General features: G+C 34.9%; 1 protein-coding gene across 1 annotated transcript; it reads right to left on the bottom strand.

Moving 5' to 3' along the window:
- Positions 1–5,868: 5,868 nt before the first annotated feature.
- Positions 5,869–7,644, bottom strand: LOC127836812 (uncharacterized). The gene has a single exon (XM_052363410.1). The coding sequence runs from the start codon at positions 7,247–7,249 to the stop codon at positions 6,161–6,163; it is 1,089 nt and encodes a 362-aa protein (XP_052219370.1). The 5' UTR covers positions 7,250–7,644; the 3' UTR covers positions 5,869–6,160.
- Between the last annotated feature and the right edge of the window lie 8,468 nt (positions 7,645–16,112).

Below are 16,112 nucleotides of genomic sequence, written 5' to 3'. Positions count from 1 at the left end.
ACGCTGATTATTGGACGATTGTGTGGACAATTTGTGGTTGCATCAGTCTTTGGTCGTTTGTTTGGACAGTACGTTGGTTTGCTTTTACAATACAGTTTTGTAGCATGTAGAAACACAACTACAAACAGAAAGCTTATCAAAAGCATCAGTGTTATGTATCTTTATGTACATATCTATGTTATGTTATACATTTGTTGCAACTATTACACCACGTGGTTTGAAAATTGGGCTATGTTTAGGTTTTTAATACAGTAAAAACTGTCAGTGATAACGAAACAACGCTAATCTTAATTGATGACATGGTTACTGTTTTCTTCGTTATTTGCCGACAAGTTTATCGATTAAAATTGAAGCCCATTGTATAAACGTCTGCTATACCGCAAGTGTGTAGTTAATGTTGCACATTTGTATTTGTTTTAAAAATCTAGATGTTACCATGTTAATTGCCATTCTTGAATTCTAAGACGTATTTAAATTTTGCTTGCGTTTTATTGTTCAATGACAATATCTTTATTTGACGTTATTTGATCTTCCCATCGAGTTGAAGATGGAATGCAACTGTCCGATTAAAGCCACACAAAAAAGCAAACAGCAACGATGCCAACAAGATGCTGTTCAAGTTTAAAAAAAAATTATATTCTTATAAAATATGTATCACTGTTCACTGATATAAATATTACACCCCTCACCTGATGTGTTGGGTGGTCTATTTAATGCGATGATTTTTCAATGGTAGGAGAGGTAATTCTACGCAATGTATGTTTTACGTTGTGTTTATTATATATATGTATTTTTAAAATGTTCTGTCGAAAGTATTTTGATGTACATGCTTGTATAATCTTTCCTTCTCCTTTCTTTATGATTTGTTTTGCATGACCAACATTTCTTAAAACTGCGCTTGATTGTTTGTGAATCAATAGCAACAGTAATTCAGTTGGTAAAGAAATACAATATTGATTTAATTGATAGGTTATTTTGATTGTCTTTATTCACGATTCAGTTGTTGTGATTATTTTATTGGAAAAAAATATTCATTTGACTCGAAACATTCGATCAGCGACCAATAATATGAACGCCTTCATTGCATTTGCCGTCAAGTGAGCTTATTAAATTGATTACCATTTTAGTAAAAAGTTACCAATTAGTTACCAAACACAGTTTATGTCTAGAGGCAGTGATCAAAGCTAACCTTTTTCTTAGTAATAAGGTCGCAATATAAAGGTAAAATGACGCCTAGTGCTGTAACTTTGGATATATATTTCAAGTTACATTAGTGGATATGTCCATGCAGACACAAATTTATGCTTCCACAAATGTGGGTCATATGTATATAAGCTTACACTATGTGCGTAGCATAATATCGTAAAAGTGCTTAGCGGTGTACATATTTAATACAAAGGCGCATGTCCGTTTTCTTTATTATTTTGAAAGGAGGAAATAGCGATGTTTGTGAATTTTGAAAAATTGATATTTTTCCTTTTACACTACACCCGGGGAGGAAATTTAACGTTTCGTGGCGAGAGAGAGGAGAGAGAGAGAAAGAGAGAGAGAGAGAGAGAGAGAGAGAGGAGAGAGAGAGGAGAGAGAGAGAGAGAGAGAGAGGAGAGAGAGAGGAGAGAGAGAGGAGAGAGAGAGAGAGAAGAGAGAGAGAGAGAGAGAGAGAGAGAGAAAGAAAGAGAGAGAGAGAGGGTGAGAGGGTGAGAGGGAGAGAGAGGGGGAGTCGAAGAGACAGGGTGAGTGGGAGAGGGAGTAAGAGAAAGAGAAAGAAAGAGAGGGTGAGGGACAAGAAATGAGAGGAAGAGAGAGCGGGAGAGAGAGAGACATAGAGATAGGAAGAGATAGGGAGAGGGAGATAGGGCTATAGGGTGAGAGGGAAGAAGATCAAGGGAGACAGAAAGAGATAGAGTGAGAGACGAAGAGAGAGGGAGGGCGAGAGGTTGAGAGGAAGAGAGAGCATAGGTTCAGTGACCCAGGCCAGTGTGTAGCGCGAACAACACTACAAGTATATGATCTTGCAAAAATAGTGGCCGCGAAGGTGAAGGGGTCCAATAAAATGGTAATTAACATGGTGAGAACCGTTAACAAGAAAAGCATGGTTATTGTTTCTGGAATCGAGTGCAGCAATGACCGGGTCGGCAAGCTCAGTGGGTATAGCGGTGGAAAACGAATCCGATTATCATTGGTACGATCTTCGACCGGACCCATAACAAGTGAAATCCTGTTAGCAGTCATTATCAACTTACCCCTGAAATTGGATAGTTGTCACCAGTTTCATGCGCAAGAACTACTATTACGCAAGTTTAATCAGGAAAGAGTGAGTTGGTAAACTGACTGAAATGATATGAAGTACTATTGAAAACGTCGACAATTCGAACAAAACAAGCAAACGAACAAGCCCAGCAAGGCTGCGTTTTTTGTTACCTCAGAAGAAACCGCTTGAATCACCGCAAGCGAATCTCCAACGAATCGTGTATTCGCAGGTAGATCAACAAGTATTTGTTCACTAATGTCTGAACAACTAGAGTTCTTTGTTGTCTCCGTTTAGAAAACCCAAACAGATGATGCGAATTTTAGAGTGATTTTAGGCAGAGTGCTTAAACTGTTATTTTATATAATGCCATAACTGACATTACATACTATCAGTGATTAAATGCAATTGCGTAATTTATTCTGAAAAAAAAAACCGGCGAAATACCAATATTTTTCCTTTTGTTATGATTCTTAGAAATCTGCTTTATCTAAATAATTTCTAAACGAGTAGTATTGCTTACTACAACAGTTTCATTGATGCTTTGTGGATTCAGTTGTTCGTATCCCCTAACACGGGTTGTCCTTTTTTCATCCTTAAAAGACTTTCAGCGTTAGAGTAACGTCTTATTGTGTTTTCGAAAAAATGTTTTGGACATTTCAAGATTTCTTAAACATTTTTTATTTTGAGAACTAAACGAATTGCTAACTATGTACAGGCCTATTATTGTTAGGAAGCCAGAGTAAATGTATGTTAAAATGGCGATAAAATTCGTAAATGTAACAGTTATTGGTTAAACCAGTTTGATGAAACATGATGAGACTTATTACTAAAAAGCACAAGTACAAGTTTTACATTTAAGAACCATTTTGCACGAAATGTTGATTGCCCTAATTATTATAGACAGTAACATATTTATAAACCTACAGTTCATTTTAATTTGCTTCGTAATTCATTCTAAATATAAAAATATCTGCGAGTAGTTCATCACATTCGACGTGCGATCGTTATCTAACAATACACATATTAAGTATGCTGTGACTATTCAATGAGTACTTTTTACATTAAATCAACAGTTAAAATCATACATTTCTAATAGAAACGTATCTTGAGATTGAAGATCGCTTGTTTACGTACTTACTTGAAAGGTGCCCTTCTGCGTTTATCAATACGTGGGCATCAGATGAAGCAACAACGTTATGAATAACCTTTACAAACAATGAAAATGAAACAATTCTAAAAAGCATATTGCCTTAATTACAAAAATTTAAAAATTGTTTAAAATCATGGCACCATCGTAAACTTACATAAATCGGAAAAAACACCGTGTTGAAAACGTTTGCACTCCCTAAATTAATGTATACACTAACAGTTCTCCCAAACCCACCAAATGATATTATTGAAGATATAAAATCAGAAATATTTAATTTCATATGGGACGGTAAACCTGATAAAATTAAGCAAACTCAATTAATTAAATCAGTGGAATATGGAGGGCATCAGACTAACAGATATAGATTCATTCCTGAATGCATCAAATGCAGTTGGGTCAAAAGATATTTAGATAATACCAAAACGAGTAAATGGAAATGTTTAATGTTATGTTGTGTTTTTTTTAAATACAAATTATACTACTGTAGATACAATCATTGATAACAATTCAATACATATAATTAATATTATAGTATGATACTAATTCAAATCAACACTTTGATTGTTGCCTCGTGAAATGCACTAAACTAAATCTAGCACGTTTTAAAAACGCTGTCCTCTTATCTTTTAAATGTACACGTAATGTTACTTTTAGTTTTGTTTTTTGTTTTGTGTTTCTACAATAATGAATGTTGGTATCTTCAAATACTAGAACAAAAGGGTCAGAGGCCCGCGGTCGCTCACCTGAGACTACGGGGAACTGAACTGCTGGCAGCAACTTTTGAGATATTTCTGAAACCATTTTCAAACTTGGCCAAAATATCAAATAAAGAGTTTAAGGGTTTTACTATAGCCATTTAAGGAAATATACCAAGCAACATGGCGGACATTTTTTTCAACGGACGGCAACCATTTTCGAACTCAGTCCAGATATCATTAGATCAAATCTTTTTACCAAGTTTCATGAAGATTGGACTAAAAATGTAACTTCTATAGTGTTAACAAGGTTTAAGTGTAGCCATATAAAAATATCCCGCCTCCTGGTAGCCATAGTTTTCGACGAACAATAACCATTTTTGAACCCTGAGAAACCTATCATTAGAACAAATGTTTTTACTACATTTCATAATGATTTGGCCATAATTGTGACTTCTAGAGAGTTAACACGGTTTTACTAAAACCAAATAAGGAAACATGTCCCAACCCCTGGCGGCCATGTTTTTTAACCGACGGGAACCATTTTCAAATTCTTCCCAGACAACATAAGAATAAATGTTTTTACCAAGTTTCATGAAGATTGGACTAAAAATGTAACATCTAGAGAGTTAACAAGTTTGTTTATAGCCATAGAAGGCAACCCCTGGCGACCATATTTGTTGACGATCTATAACCATTTTGAATTCAGTCGAGCTATCATTCGAGCAAATGTTCTGAGTAAATTTCATAAAGATCGGACCATAAATGTTACTTCTAGAGAGATAACACGGATTTACTAAAGTTGTATGAATATGGCGGCCATGTTTTCCAACAGACCGGAACCATTATCGACCTCATAATAGATATCATAAAAACAAAGTCACTGACCAAGTTTCGTGAAGATAGGACAACAAATGTAACTTTAAGAGTGTTAACAAGGTTTTACTATAGTCATATCAGAGAAAATGCCCCGTCCACTGGTGCCCATGTTTTTCAACAGATCGGAACTATTTCGAACTGATCCAAGATATAATTAGAACAAATATTATGATAAAGTTTCATGAAGATCGCACAATGCATGTGGCCTCTAGAGTTTTAACAAGGCAAATGTTGACGACGCACGACAGACGACGGACAAAGTACAAAAGGCGATCACAAAAGCTCAGCATGAGCACATTGTGCACAGGTGCGATAAAAGGCAAAACTGGTCACCATCAAAATTCTAAATTAACACAAATGTAAGTAAGAATTTTGAACTACAATAAATACTTCACATAAAGAAAACCCATCATAAAAGGATAGTCTCCCGCGTTATGTTATATGTAAGTTTCTCTTGCAATATAAATATCCGTTTTCTTGAAAATAAATTGAGGAACAGACGAGGATATGTAAACGTGAACGTGTTTAATAACGCCGATGTTTGTTTTGTTATTTTTACTTTGTGAATGAAATTAACCATCAAATTGCATACTTGCTAACCTCGTAAAAGATACTTAATCAGAGAATAAACATGAATACGGTTACCTCTTTAAATTTGTATATTCATATATGTCTCCCATTCGGTAGTATATTGGATAACCTTTAGTTAATAAAAAGCTCATTCGGATTTCTCAACTTTAGGGTTATCATCGGCTATACCTTTGATGGAAAACCTATTAAGTGCTGTAAAGCACGCATATTGTAATTAGAAAAATTGTAACAGTTATAATACAAATTTAAAAAAGTAAAAATAGAGTTGTTGATATATAGTTTATTTTAATTCTCAGGCTAGACAAAAAACATAAACCAAAAATTCTTAGATATGCATAAAATAATTGAGAACGCGTTATAAAAACCTATAAATTCGCGAAACTTAAATCTTTATTGCTGAGTTGACAAGCATTCGTAATTCTGTTTTCCAACGTATAATATCCGTTTTAAGCTTCAACGCTTTACTCGTATACTTCTTTTATAGTTCTTTTTTGTTGAGCAGGACCTGTATGCCCAACAAACGTAATAATATATAGTTGATCATTGTTTTAATAGACTTAGTTTATGCAAATATTCTATCAAGATGCTCGACAATTAAATCAATAATGCCGTTTCAAAAATGTAACTCCAAAACGTGCCAAACACTCTTCCACCGAGTGCTACCACGTATGTCCAGTACACACTTGTGGTGAAATATTCAACGGCCATCATGAACAAAGCTGCGTTATATGGCTCTAAAGCGGAGCAGAAGACAATCAGAGTTTCATAAACTGTCTTCACCATGAATCCAGAGAACATGTTTAACATTACCATGACTAAAGTCTCCGTGCATCTTCCGATCACAGAATAAAGGAATGGACTATGTGTTAGTTTATTGGAAATGTTGAAATGAATTATTTCATTCAAATCAATTAACATAAACAAACACTCGAATACGATTACAAATATTGAACCATGCAGCGAGGATGCATAAATCCATTGATTGGTCATTTCGTGTGTGCTCACTTTGAAATAGATAAAGTGTGGTACGCTCTTTATAAGCAGAGTAACAATGTTCATTGTCATCCGTCCGTAAGTCAGAAGTTTTATTTCTTCTCGCTTTTCCCATAACCATCTCACTTGAAGTGATTCGGAATGTCCTGTTTTACAAAAAGATGCAAACGACTCACAGTTATTATAAATTAATGAATAATTCTTTAGCCCGATCAACGAGTTTGCCCTTTGCATTGTAACATTCACCGACAAAGAGTCATTATGCGAGTAATTAATGCGATAAAACGGATCTCGACCTACAAGAGTAACATTTTCCTTGAGAATCTCAGTCTTATTCTCCATCGATGTTCCGATATGCCACTGAATGACCAAGCCTTTATTTTCATTTACGTACACTTCCTCCACGATCGCATGGTGCCAAATGTAGTACAAACGCCGCCATGCTACGTGGTCTCCTCTTTGCAAGATGGACAAGTAATTTTCCAGAATTCGTGTTCTGTTTCCAGGCACCTGATGAGCCCTTGGTTCCACCTGGAAACGTGCGCTCCATTCTAATTCGTTTGAATCGATGGCCTTCTGTAGGGTTTTGTATCCCCTTACTGCGAAAAATAGCGATAAAAGAGGAAAGACAAAGAGAATAATAATCCATATGTTGACTTTCAAATTCGTCGCTGCTAAAATTCCAAACATGTTGGCTGTATATTTATCAGACACGCATTCGTGGCAGTGGGTTGCGATTCACGAAGGTTAAAGTTCATTTGCACGAATATTTGCCTTATTAAAATATGTCTTTGCTTTTTCTGCTTTTACAATAGCCCTACACAACTGAACAAAACTTGTTTTTTTCGTTTCACTTCAAATGTTTTCATAACATGCCAATTATTTTAAGTATTTGAGATGACTCACTTATTTTGAACTTATCCAGTTTTATTATATCCGTGTTGTAAATTGTATCTCCAAAACCAATATAGGGATAAATTTATGGTACTCGTATTGTGATTATACTTCCGTTTACACATATATGTTTTTTGAGAGCCCATCTCATTCCGTTTACTTCGAGTTGAAACTGAGGCCATCGAGCTATATAATGCATGTTCTTTTGGTTGAATAGAATTCAAACACGCGAGAACAGGTAAAGTCAAATAAGGTATTAAATTACCGGGAGTCCCAGTGTAAATCTATTTGTGTAATTAGGGTAAACACCAAAATAACTTATAAAGAATGTTATGTATTTCTTTGTGGATTTCCATAATAACTATAGCACGTAAAATGCCTTTGAATAGATTGTTGATTATGAACAAATATCATATTACATTGCATATGTATGGATATTTATTGTTTTTATGAAATAACGGTCATTATGCTTATAAATATCAATTCATAAATATAGGGTTATCATCATACAATTGCAATTCACTAGTTTTCGCACATCGCAGGCTGAATTCAAAGACACATTTAAATGTATAGCACACGGGTCAACAATGCATGAAACTGTTCTTAATATATGGAAAGTGATTATATACTATAATATCATAGCTAAAACCAGTTTTTGAGCAATAATGTACTAATTAGAATGTGTTGTAACGTCTTTTCCACACAACGTTGTTACAAAACAACAAGAATACAAACTCTGGTTTAAGAATTAAGTGGAATGCGCATGCATGAGGTATGGCGGTTTAAAAAATATGAGAGGTGAAAAAAGTGATCAAAAAGTCGATTTATAAATCTATTGCAGTGTATTATTTGTATTAAAAGTCGTGAAAATAGAAGTTAATCATATATACATCAGTGAATAAACTTTTCTGATGACAAAAAAGCGTACAAGATCAAAACAATCGCCGAGTGATCAAAAACAAAGCCCTGAAAAAAGACGGGAACGAAAACGTAAACAAAGACAAACTGTGGCAAGTGAAAACGGACAGAGCTGTAGTACAAATAACTGTCAATTTGGAAGGTCCGCAAACCCCGTTAAGCCAGGTTTATAACCCAGGTTACTTATATCAACCAAACATGAGTTTTGCTATGAACCCTTTCCAGCCATGGGGTACGGTCTCCCCGGGAGTCCTGATGAACTGACAGCCAACGCCTACATCACTGGGTATTATAAACAATGACCTTATTACAATGCTAATTAAACGATAGGATAGCATGGATAATACTCTTGCTCGGCTGGACTCCATTCAAACAACTGTAAACAGTTTAAATTGTCGCATGCAAAACATGGAAAAAAACGATCAGTGACCTACAAACCAAAGTGCGTGAGATTCAAAAGAGCCGAGAATTTGACAGTCAGACCATGACAGAAATAAACAGCAAGCACAAATCCGTTGAAAACTTTATGAAAAATCACAAACAAAATGGAGACGATCACTCAGAAATTGTTATCAACTTAAAAAATGAAATTCAGAACCTTAAATGTCGCAGTATGCGTGACAATCTTTTATTCCACAATCTAATACAAGAAAAAGAGGAAAACTGTGAACAAAAAATATTAACATTCATCAGAGAATAACTTAACATTGAAGAACGAGAAGTCCGGCTTCAAAGAGCTCATCGTATTGGCCCGTTCAACCCAAACAAGACAAGGCCGATTGTCGCCAAATTCAGTGAGTATCCGGTTCGGGAAAACGTGCGACGAGCGGCAAACAAACTTAAGGGAACAAACTTTGGGATATCAGAGCAGTTCCCCGAAGAGGTCGTTGAAAAGCGCCGGCAACTGATACCCATCATGCTGCAGGCACGGGAGGACGGCAAGGAAGCATATTTCAGTGTGGACAAACTTTACGTTAACATGCAACTCTATCGTGGACCGTGCTAGGTCAAAAGTGTGTGTTGTAAAATGCCTGTCATGGAGAGTCAAAACATTATTATAATAATTCCCGCTGTCGAAAGATGAATGATCTAAGGCGAAAGTCACCGAAAGAATTTTGGAAAATATTTAAATCGCTACAACAATCTACCGCTGGAGATGATATTTCAAACGAAGAATTTAAAAATTATTTTAGTACCCTCATGTCTGGTGACGATAAATGAGTTTGATAATGGTCATGACATTAGTTATTTGAAACTCTAGATATCTCAGACACAGAAATTTTAAAAGCTATAAAGAAACTTGGTCTTAATAAATCACCTTCAATCGACAATGTTCTATACTAATGTTTTAAGGTATGAGTACCACAAATAATCCGTCCGCTTAACACCTTTTTCAATCACATTTTGAACTCAATGTCATTTCCCCGTGCGTGGGCCTCGGGCATGATTATTCCTATTCATAAAGAAGGTGACCAGTCCGACCCAAATAATCATAGGGGGATTACACTAACAAGCTGTTTTTCTAAATTGTTTACAAAAGTTTTAAACGAGCGACTGAAGTCATGGGCAAATGAAAATTCGGTTTTAACGGATGCCCAATTCGGATTCAAAAATAATTATGGTTGTATATACCCAGTGTTTATTTTACACTCTTTAGTACAGAGACAAATAACTAATAAGAAAAAATATATTGCTGCTTTGTTGATTATCGGAAAGCATATGACTGTACAGATCGAATTCGACTTTGGTATAAGCTGATAAAGTTAGGAATTACTATCCGTTTTACGGTCAATGTATAGCGAACTAAAACTTTGTGTAAAACATTTAGGAACACTGTCAAATTTTTGTAATAGCAAACTCGGATTATTCCATGGGGAGATAACCTCTCCAATCTGCTTTTCTCTCTTTCTTAATGACATTGAGATGCATTTACAAGAAAATATAGATGCGGGTATAAATATTGAGCACGTCGCTATTTTTTTTTTATTGTTCGCAGACGACGCGAAAATTCTCTTAACAGCTTACATTCAAATTGTCAAAAATGGAATCTTACAGTAAATATCGAAAAAAACTTAAGTAATGATATTTCGAAAAGGTGGATGGGTAGGTGTTAACGACAAATGGTTTTATAATAACCAAGAAGTTGAATTCGTAAACTCGTTCAACTACCTAGGGGTTGTATTTACCAGCGGTGGGTCATTCGCTCTGGCAATGAAAACACTTGCGGGGAAAGGATTGCGATCCTAATAACCACTAATGTCTCTTATTAAGAATAACAAAGTACCGCTTAATATTATGTTTGACCTTTTTGACGCATATGTACTATCCGTCTAAAATTACTGTTCTGAAGTTTGGGGTTATGATCAAGCAGATACCGTAGACAAAGTACAAAAAAAATTGTAAATGGGTTCTTAATGTAATAACATCCACGAATACTCTCGCATAATATAGTGAATTGGGTAGATTCCCATTGTATATCGAAAGATATATAAGCATGGTTAAATACTTTTTAAAGATTCACTCGGTTAAACAAGAAAATTGTATTTTAAATACAAATTTAAAAGATCAGTTAAATAACATTAATGATAACAATTCCCATACAAACTGGGCCTCACAGGTACGCTCTATACTTCAATCATCAGGTTTATATGAAATATGGTTGTATCCGGACTCTGTTAATTTAGAAACATTTATCTCAAAGCTTAGAACTCGACTTCGCGATATATATATATTAGCGATATATATATTAGCAAATGGCGATCAGGACTAGAAGACTCAACGTCGCTTGATGTTTATAGTGAAATTAAACTAATTTATGAAAAATCGGCATATATAAACCAGTTGGATAATCCAAAATACAGAAATATATTGGTCAAATTACATTTATCGTCCCACAAATTAAATTTCGAAATCGGTCGGCACTATAATGTGCCCAGACATGAGAGAAAATGTACCCTCTGCGATCTTAATGATATTGAAGACGAATTTCATTTTGTTCTTAAGTGCCCTATATATATTCACATCCAAAAAGAATTTATTGCAAAATATGTCTATACCCACACGAGTATGATTAAATATGTTCGTTTGATGCAAAGCGAAAATAAAACATCTATAAAAAAAGTTGGCTATATACTGCCATAAAGCATTCCAATTGAGAGACACATTAATGTCCACAGTTTAAATTATAAAGTTGGTTGCTTACATGTTACTCAAATTTTTTACATATCCATGTCTTGTTCCATGGTCATGGTCCTCGTTATACTGATGGTATTGTTTTTATTGTTGCTTAGTAATTAAGTTTCATATGTTGTCTATATCATAGTCTTGTCGAATTGCTATGGTCTTATGCATGTATATGATGTGTACAATGTTGTATATGTTGTGTACTAAGTATTGAATGCATTCTTTCAATTGTTTGCTCCAATAACTAAGTCTCACTTCTAGTCTAAATAGTACGATTTGCATAAAACAACTTACGAGCAACTTTATCTCCATAGATCATCTATATTTTGTTTTCGCATAGGTGGTCGACTGTGGGGCATGATGACTACTAGTATATAACTATATATGAATATATATGCGTGAATTAGTTTTTGTGTAAGTATATGTGTGTGTTTGTAGGTGTGTATATGTGTTTAGATATGTACATATGTATTTGTATATACATAGAGATATATGGAGATAATACATTTTAACTTTATAATTATCTTCCTAAATCTTATGTGAGCAGTTAATATTCGTCTAGGAAACAAATCCCTATGATCAACTTTATTTTCGCTTTTCGTATAGGTGGTCAACAAAGGGGTATTACAAAACATAAAACTTAATCTTTAACGAGGTGTAACATAGATGGAGTAAATATAATTATATGATATTACCTTAACATAATCAAGAGTTCCTAACTCTAAATATAGATAAACCTATTTAATTACGATTGATTTTCTGACAGCTTTTTTGTATTGTTATTTCACACGAGTTTGCTCCATTTTATTTTATTTAAAAGAGACGTAAGGAGCATATTTATTTTCCAAGCACTGATCCTGTTTTGTATTTAGCGGTACATATAGTACACAATTATAATATTTATCTTGCATAAAACATAGTTACATGATATTGTAATATTTATTGCAATTATAAAACTATGTTGGACATTATGTGGTTATTAGTTATTAACTACCACGTGACACTCTCACGAAAACAGTTTTATTTCGTGTATATTTACATTGATCTTTGTTGGAAATGATGTATGCAATATTTACTTCAAACGCATGCTGTTATTGTATATGTTTATTTATGACGATGCGCTTTATATGCTTAAGTCTAATAAAATATTCTGTTATGTTCTTTTTTATTCAGGCCCCGGCAATTAACTGCAAATCACCTAAGCTCCCGTGCTAACGAGTCGCGCATAACGGATCTATGGGTATCAAATATACACAATGTGAACCCTCAGATGCACTATTAGGAAAGAAACCTTATTATACCCTGCGGTCCTTTATTTACTAATAATTAATTGCCAGACAATGAGGTAATCTACAAGTAGATTAGACAAGACTACAAGTACAAAAACAATCTCACAAACGAGAATAAATAACACAATAAAAGCTTACTCTGCCTCTGACAGCCTCTAAAGAACAATAGCATAAGGATTTGAATTACGCTTATACCAGACTGAGTTGTATCAACGTTTAAGTATATACAGGAATATCGAAACTATTGATAACAAATCAGGAAATTCCTGTTACAATCTGCTAGTTATTTCTGCGAGCATGTTTACAATTGCATATACAATACATACATCAAATATACTGAATGTATAATGTGTAGCTGTTAAAGTACCAAACATGTTTGCGGCCGAGGTAACACACGCGAAGTTTGTGTTGGTTTGTAATAAATTGTGCATTCGAAAGTTACAAGTGAATAAAAAGAGCAGTTCTTTGTTATATCATAGAAAATGCTGTTTGTGTTTGTTTTGTTTCTCAATACTTAAAGAATTCAACTGGACGATCATCGCTGTTTATTTTGTAGCACTTATCTAAGTTTATCATGAAAGGTTTACAAATTATTTCAATGATTGAATATCACTGACTTATTACAAGCGTGTGCGGTTATTTTGTTTTTAATATATGCGATCAAGTTATTGTTCGTGTTACAAATGATTTACAAGATAAGTATTGATGCAAAGCATCAAAGGGCGTCGGGAATTTCAGTGTAAAAGGCACTAAATGAAGTTACATGGAACAACTTTTTTTCTACTGTAATTATTAATATATTGGCCGATTATTTTAAACAAAATAGAAAAAGATACTGGTATAACCATTATCTATGATTTTGTGTTATAACCCCCAAATAACCATTATCTATGATGTTGTGTTATAACCCCCAAATAACCATTATCTATGATTTTGTGTTGTAACCCCCAAATATTTCATAGTTCATTTTATTTACATAGGTTTCCTTCTTTACTGTCATCCGTGTGCAGTTTTCATTAATGGAACAGAACTGTGTAGGTTTTAAAAAATCTGCTTCATCTTGTAAGCGTAATTTCATATTTTTCTCAACTTCAAGGGGAGATGATTCTGAACTTATTCTTACGTTGCTCATTTACGATAGGAATTGAGTACTCATTGATATGAAAACACTGTAAAAGTTTAAATGTGTTTACGAACCCCCCCCCCCCCGACTCCCCCCCCCCACCCCCACCCTCTTACACATATATTTCATGGGCATAATAAAACAAACAAGAAATGTGTTTGTCAGAAACACTTTGTCCCCTTCTGCGCCGCTTTGACTTTTTTTTTACCTTTTTACCTTGAAGGATGACTATGACCTTGACCTTCCACCACTCAAAATGTGCAGCTCCATAAGATACACATGCATGCCAAATATGAAGTTGCTATCTTCAGTATTGAAAAAGTTATGGCAAATGCTAAAGTTTGACCAAACCAACAGACCAACAAACAGGGCAAAAACAATATGTCCCCCACTATAGTGGTGGGGGACATAAAAATGGCTACAATAGAACAGCATATTTATTTAAACTAAAATGTCTACATCAAAACAAAAAGTTTACATAGAACACAAATAAAATAATTTGATTCTACTGGGGCTCGAACCTTGTGCCTCTCACATGTGAAGCGAGCGTGTAACCACTACACTACGGAGCCGCTTGAAAAATCACCTTCTAACTAAGATATTAATAAGCTATTAATAGTCGGTTTAAATGTAAACCCGGAAGTTTAAACGCATGATAGTGAGCGGGGTTAAAGGTCCATACCAAAGGGTCCATACCACTGGCAAGATACGGGTCAGGCCTGCGGCCTTCTATATGTGGTTCTTAAAAGAAAACCTGTAGGAGGACTTGATAGTAATGAGACTGGGGTGCTGTTATGGTGCTCCTCATTGATAAGCGGCTGCTTCCTTTATCAAGACTCATTATTACAATTAATAATACGTGTCGCGCTTCGCGCTCTATAGCGCCTTTATTAATAACTAAGTGGTTGCTAGGATAGTGGAACAAAGAAGTTTTGTTTTTTATACAAAACCAGACAGTTTCATCGGTTCGCGTATTTGCCCAATCCCTGTGATATTTTATTATTGCCCAGTCCCTGTGATCAGTTATTAATTAAAATAATTAGCTTTGCATTATTGGCAATAAATGTTGTAGTAAATGTAATAGGCACAAATGCAGTACTTATTTACACTAATTTACACAAAAAATCACCACTATGCAAGATATTCTGACAACACAAATATATACATTGATCCGTAAAATAACTTCTACTCCAATAAGCGATAAAAAAAGGGATTACATACTAGTCGCCGCACTTCAGTGCGACGCCAATTAAGAATTTTGGAGCATTCAAGATTAGGATTAAGTCTAGTAAAATACTGCATATATATTCGGCTCGTTTTTTGTAGAAGTAATGTAGGAATTGATATTCTATAATTTCCGTCGAGATCGGAGGGCAATCGGTTAGGTAGCACACCACGGTAGGAAGCAAAATATGCGAAAGTGAAATATTGGAAAAGGGTATGCTTGAATGTCAAATTCTAGGGTTATAGGTCTTATTGTACCCACAAATTGCATTCAGTCCTAAGAATATGACTATTTTCAAATGCGAAAAGGTGGGGTCATGACCTCTTCCCATACTTTTGTTCTTTGTAGGCATATTGTATTTTGGGTTATTTTTAAGCTGAAATCGCTTGTATGGTTACGATGTGAATTACTGTCCGAAAACCACTAGGTCACGAGGTACATGCATTTATTCATGGTTTGATGGGTTGTGCTATGTTTTGCGTGTAAAAATATCATTCCAAAAGCATGCTATCATTACGTTTCGTTCGTCCCCAACCACTTTCGTACATGGTAAAAAGTTGATTTTGAAGCCCTTGTTTGCAGCCTTGCCATTCTGTCAGTTTTGTCAATAGTATCACCTGAACAGGTTCCATGTGCTATTTTTTTATATCTTAAATGTAAGTTTCAGACTATTTGTGTGCAGTGAATGTGTTTTTCTGATTGCAGGTTCGTTGTTTTCTGAATTGAGCTTGGTGGAGATCAAGAAGGCGTCCGCGGCTCTGAGAGAGTGTGTTTCTACCGTGGTGTGCTTCCTTAGCTTTGTCAAAAGCGAAGGTAGTTCGATAACGTCGGTGGTTTCCGGATCGTGTCTTTCCGTCGGCTAGGTGGCGCTCGGTTCGCCATTATATAAAGGCTTGCAAATACTTAGTAGTTGGTCACTTA

The sequence above is a fragment of the Dreissena polymorpha genome, chromosome 7 (genome assembly GCF_020536995.1).
Source record: "Dreissena polymorpha isolate Duluth1 chromosome 7, UMN_Dpol_1.0, whole genome shotgun sequence".
NCBI lineage: Eukaryota > Metazoa > Mollusca > Bivalvia > Myida > Dreissenidae > Dreissena > Dreissena polymorpha.
The sequence above is the reverse complement of the archived record's forward strand: the minus strand, read 5'-3'. Positions and strand labels throughout refer to the sequence as shown.

Coding starts and splice junctions, on each gene's coding strand:
- LOC127836812 (XM_052363410.1), bottom strand. CDS start 7,249: ATGTTTGGAATTTTAGCAGCGACGAATTTGAAAGTCAACATATGGATT.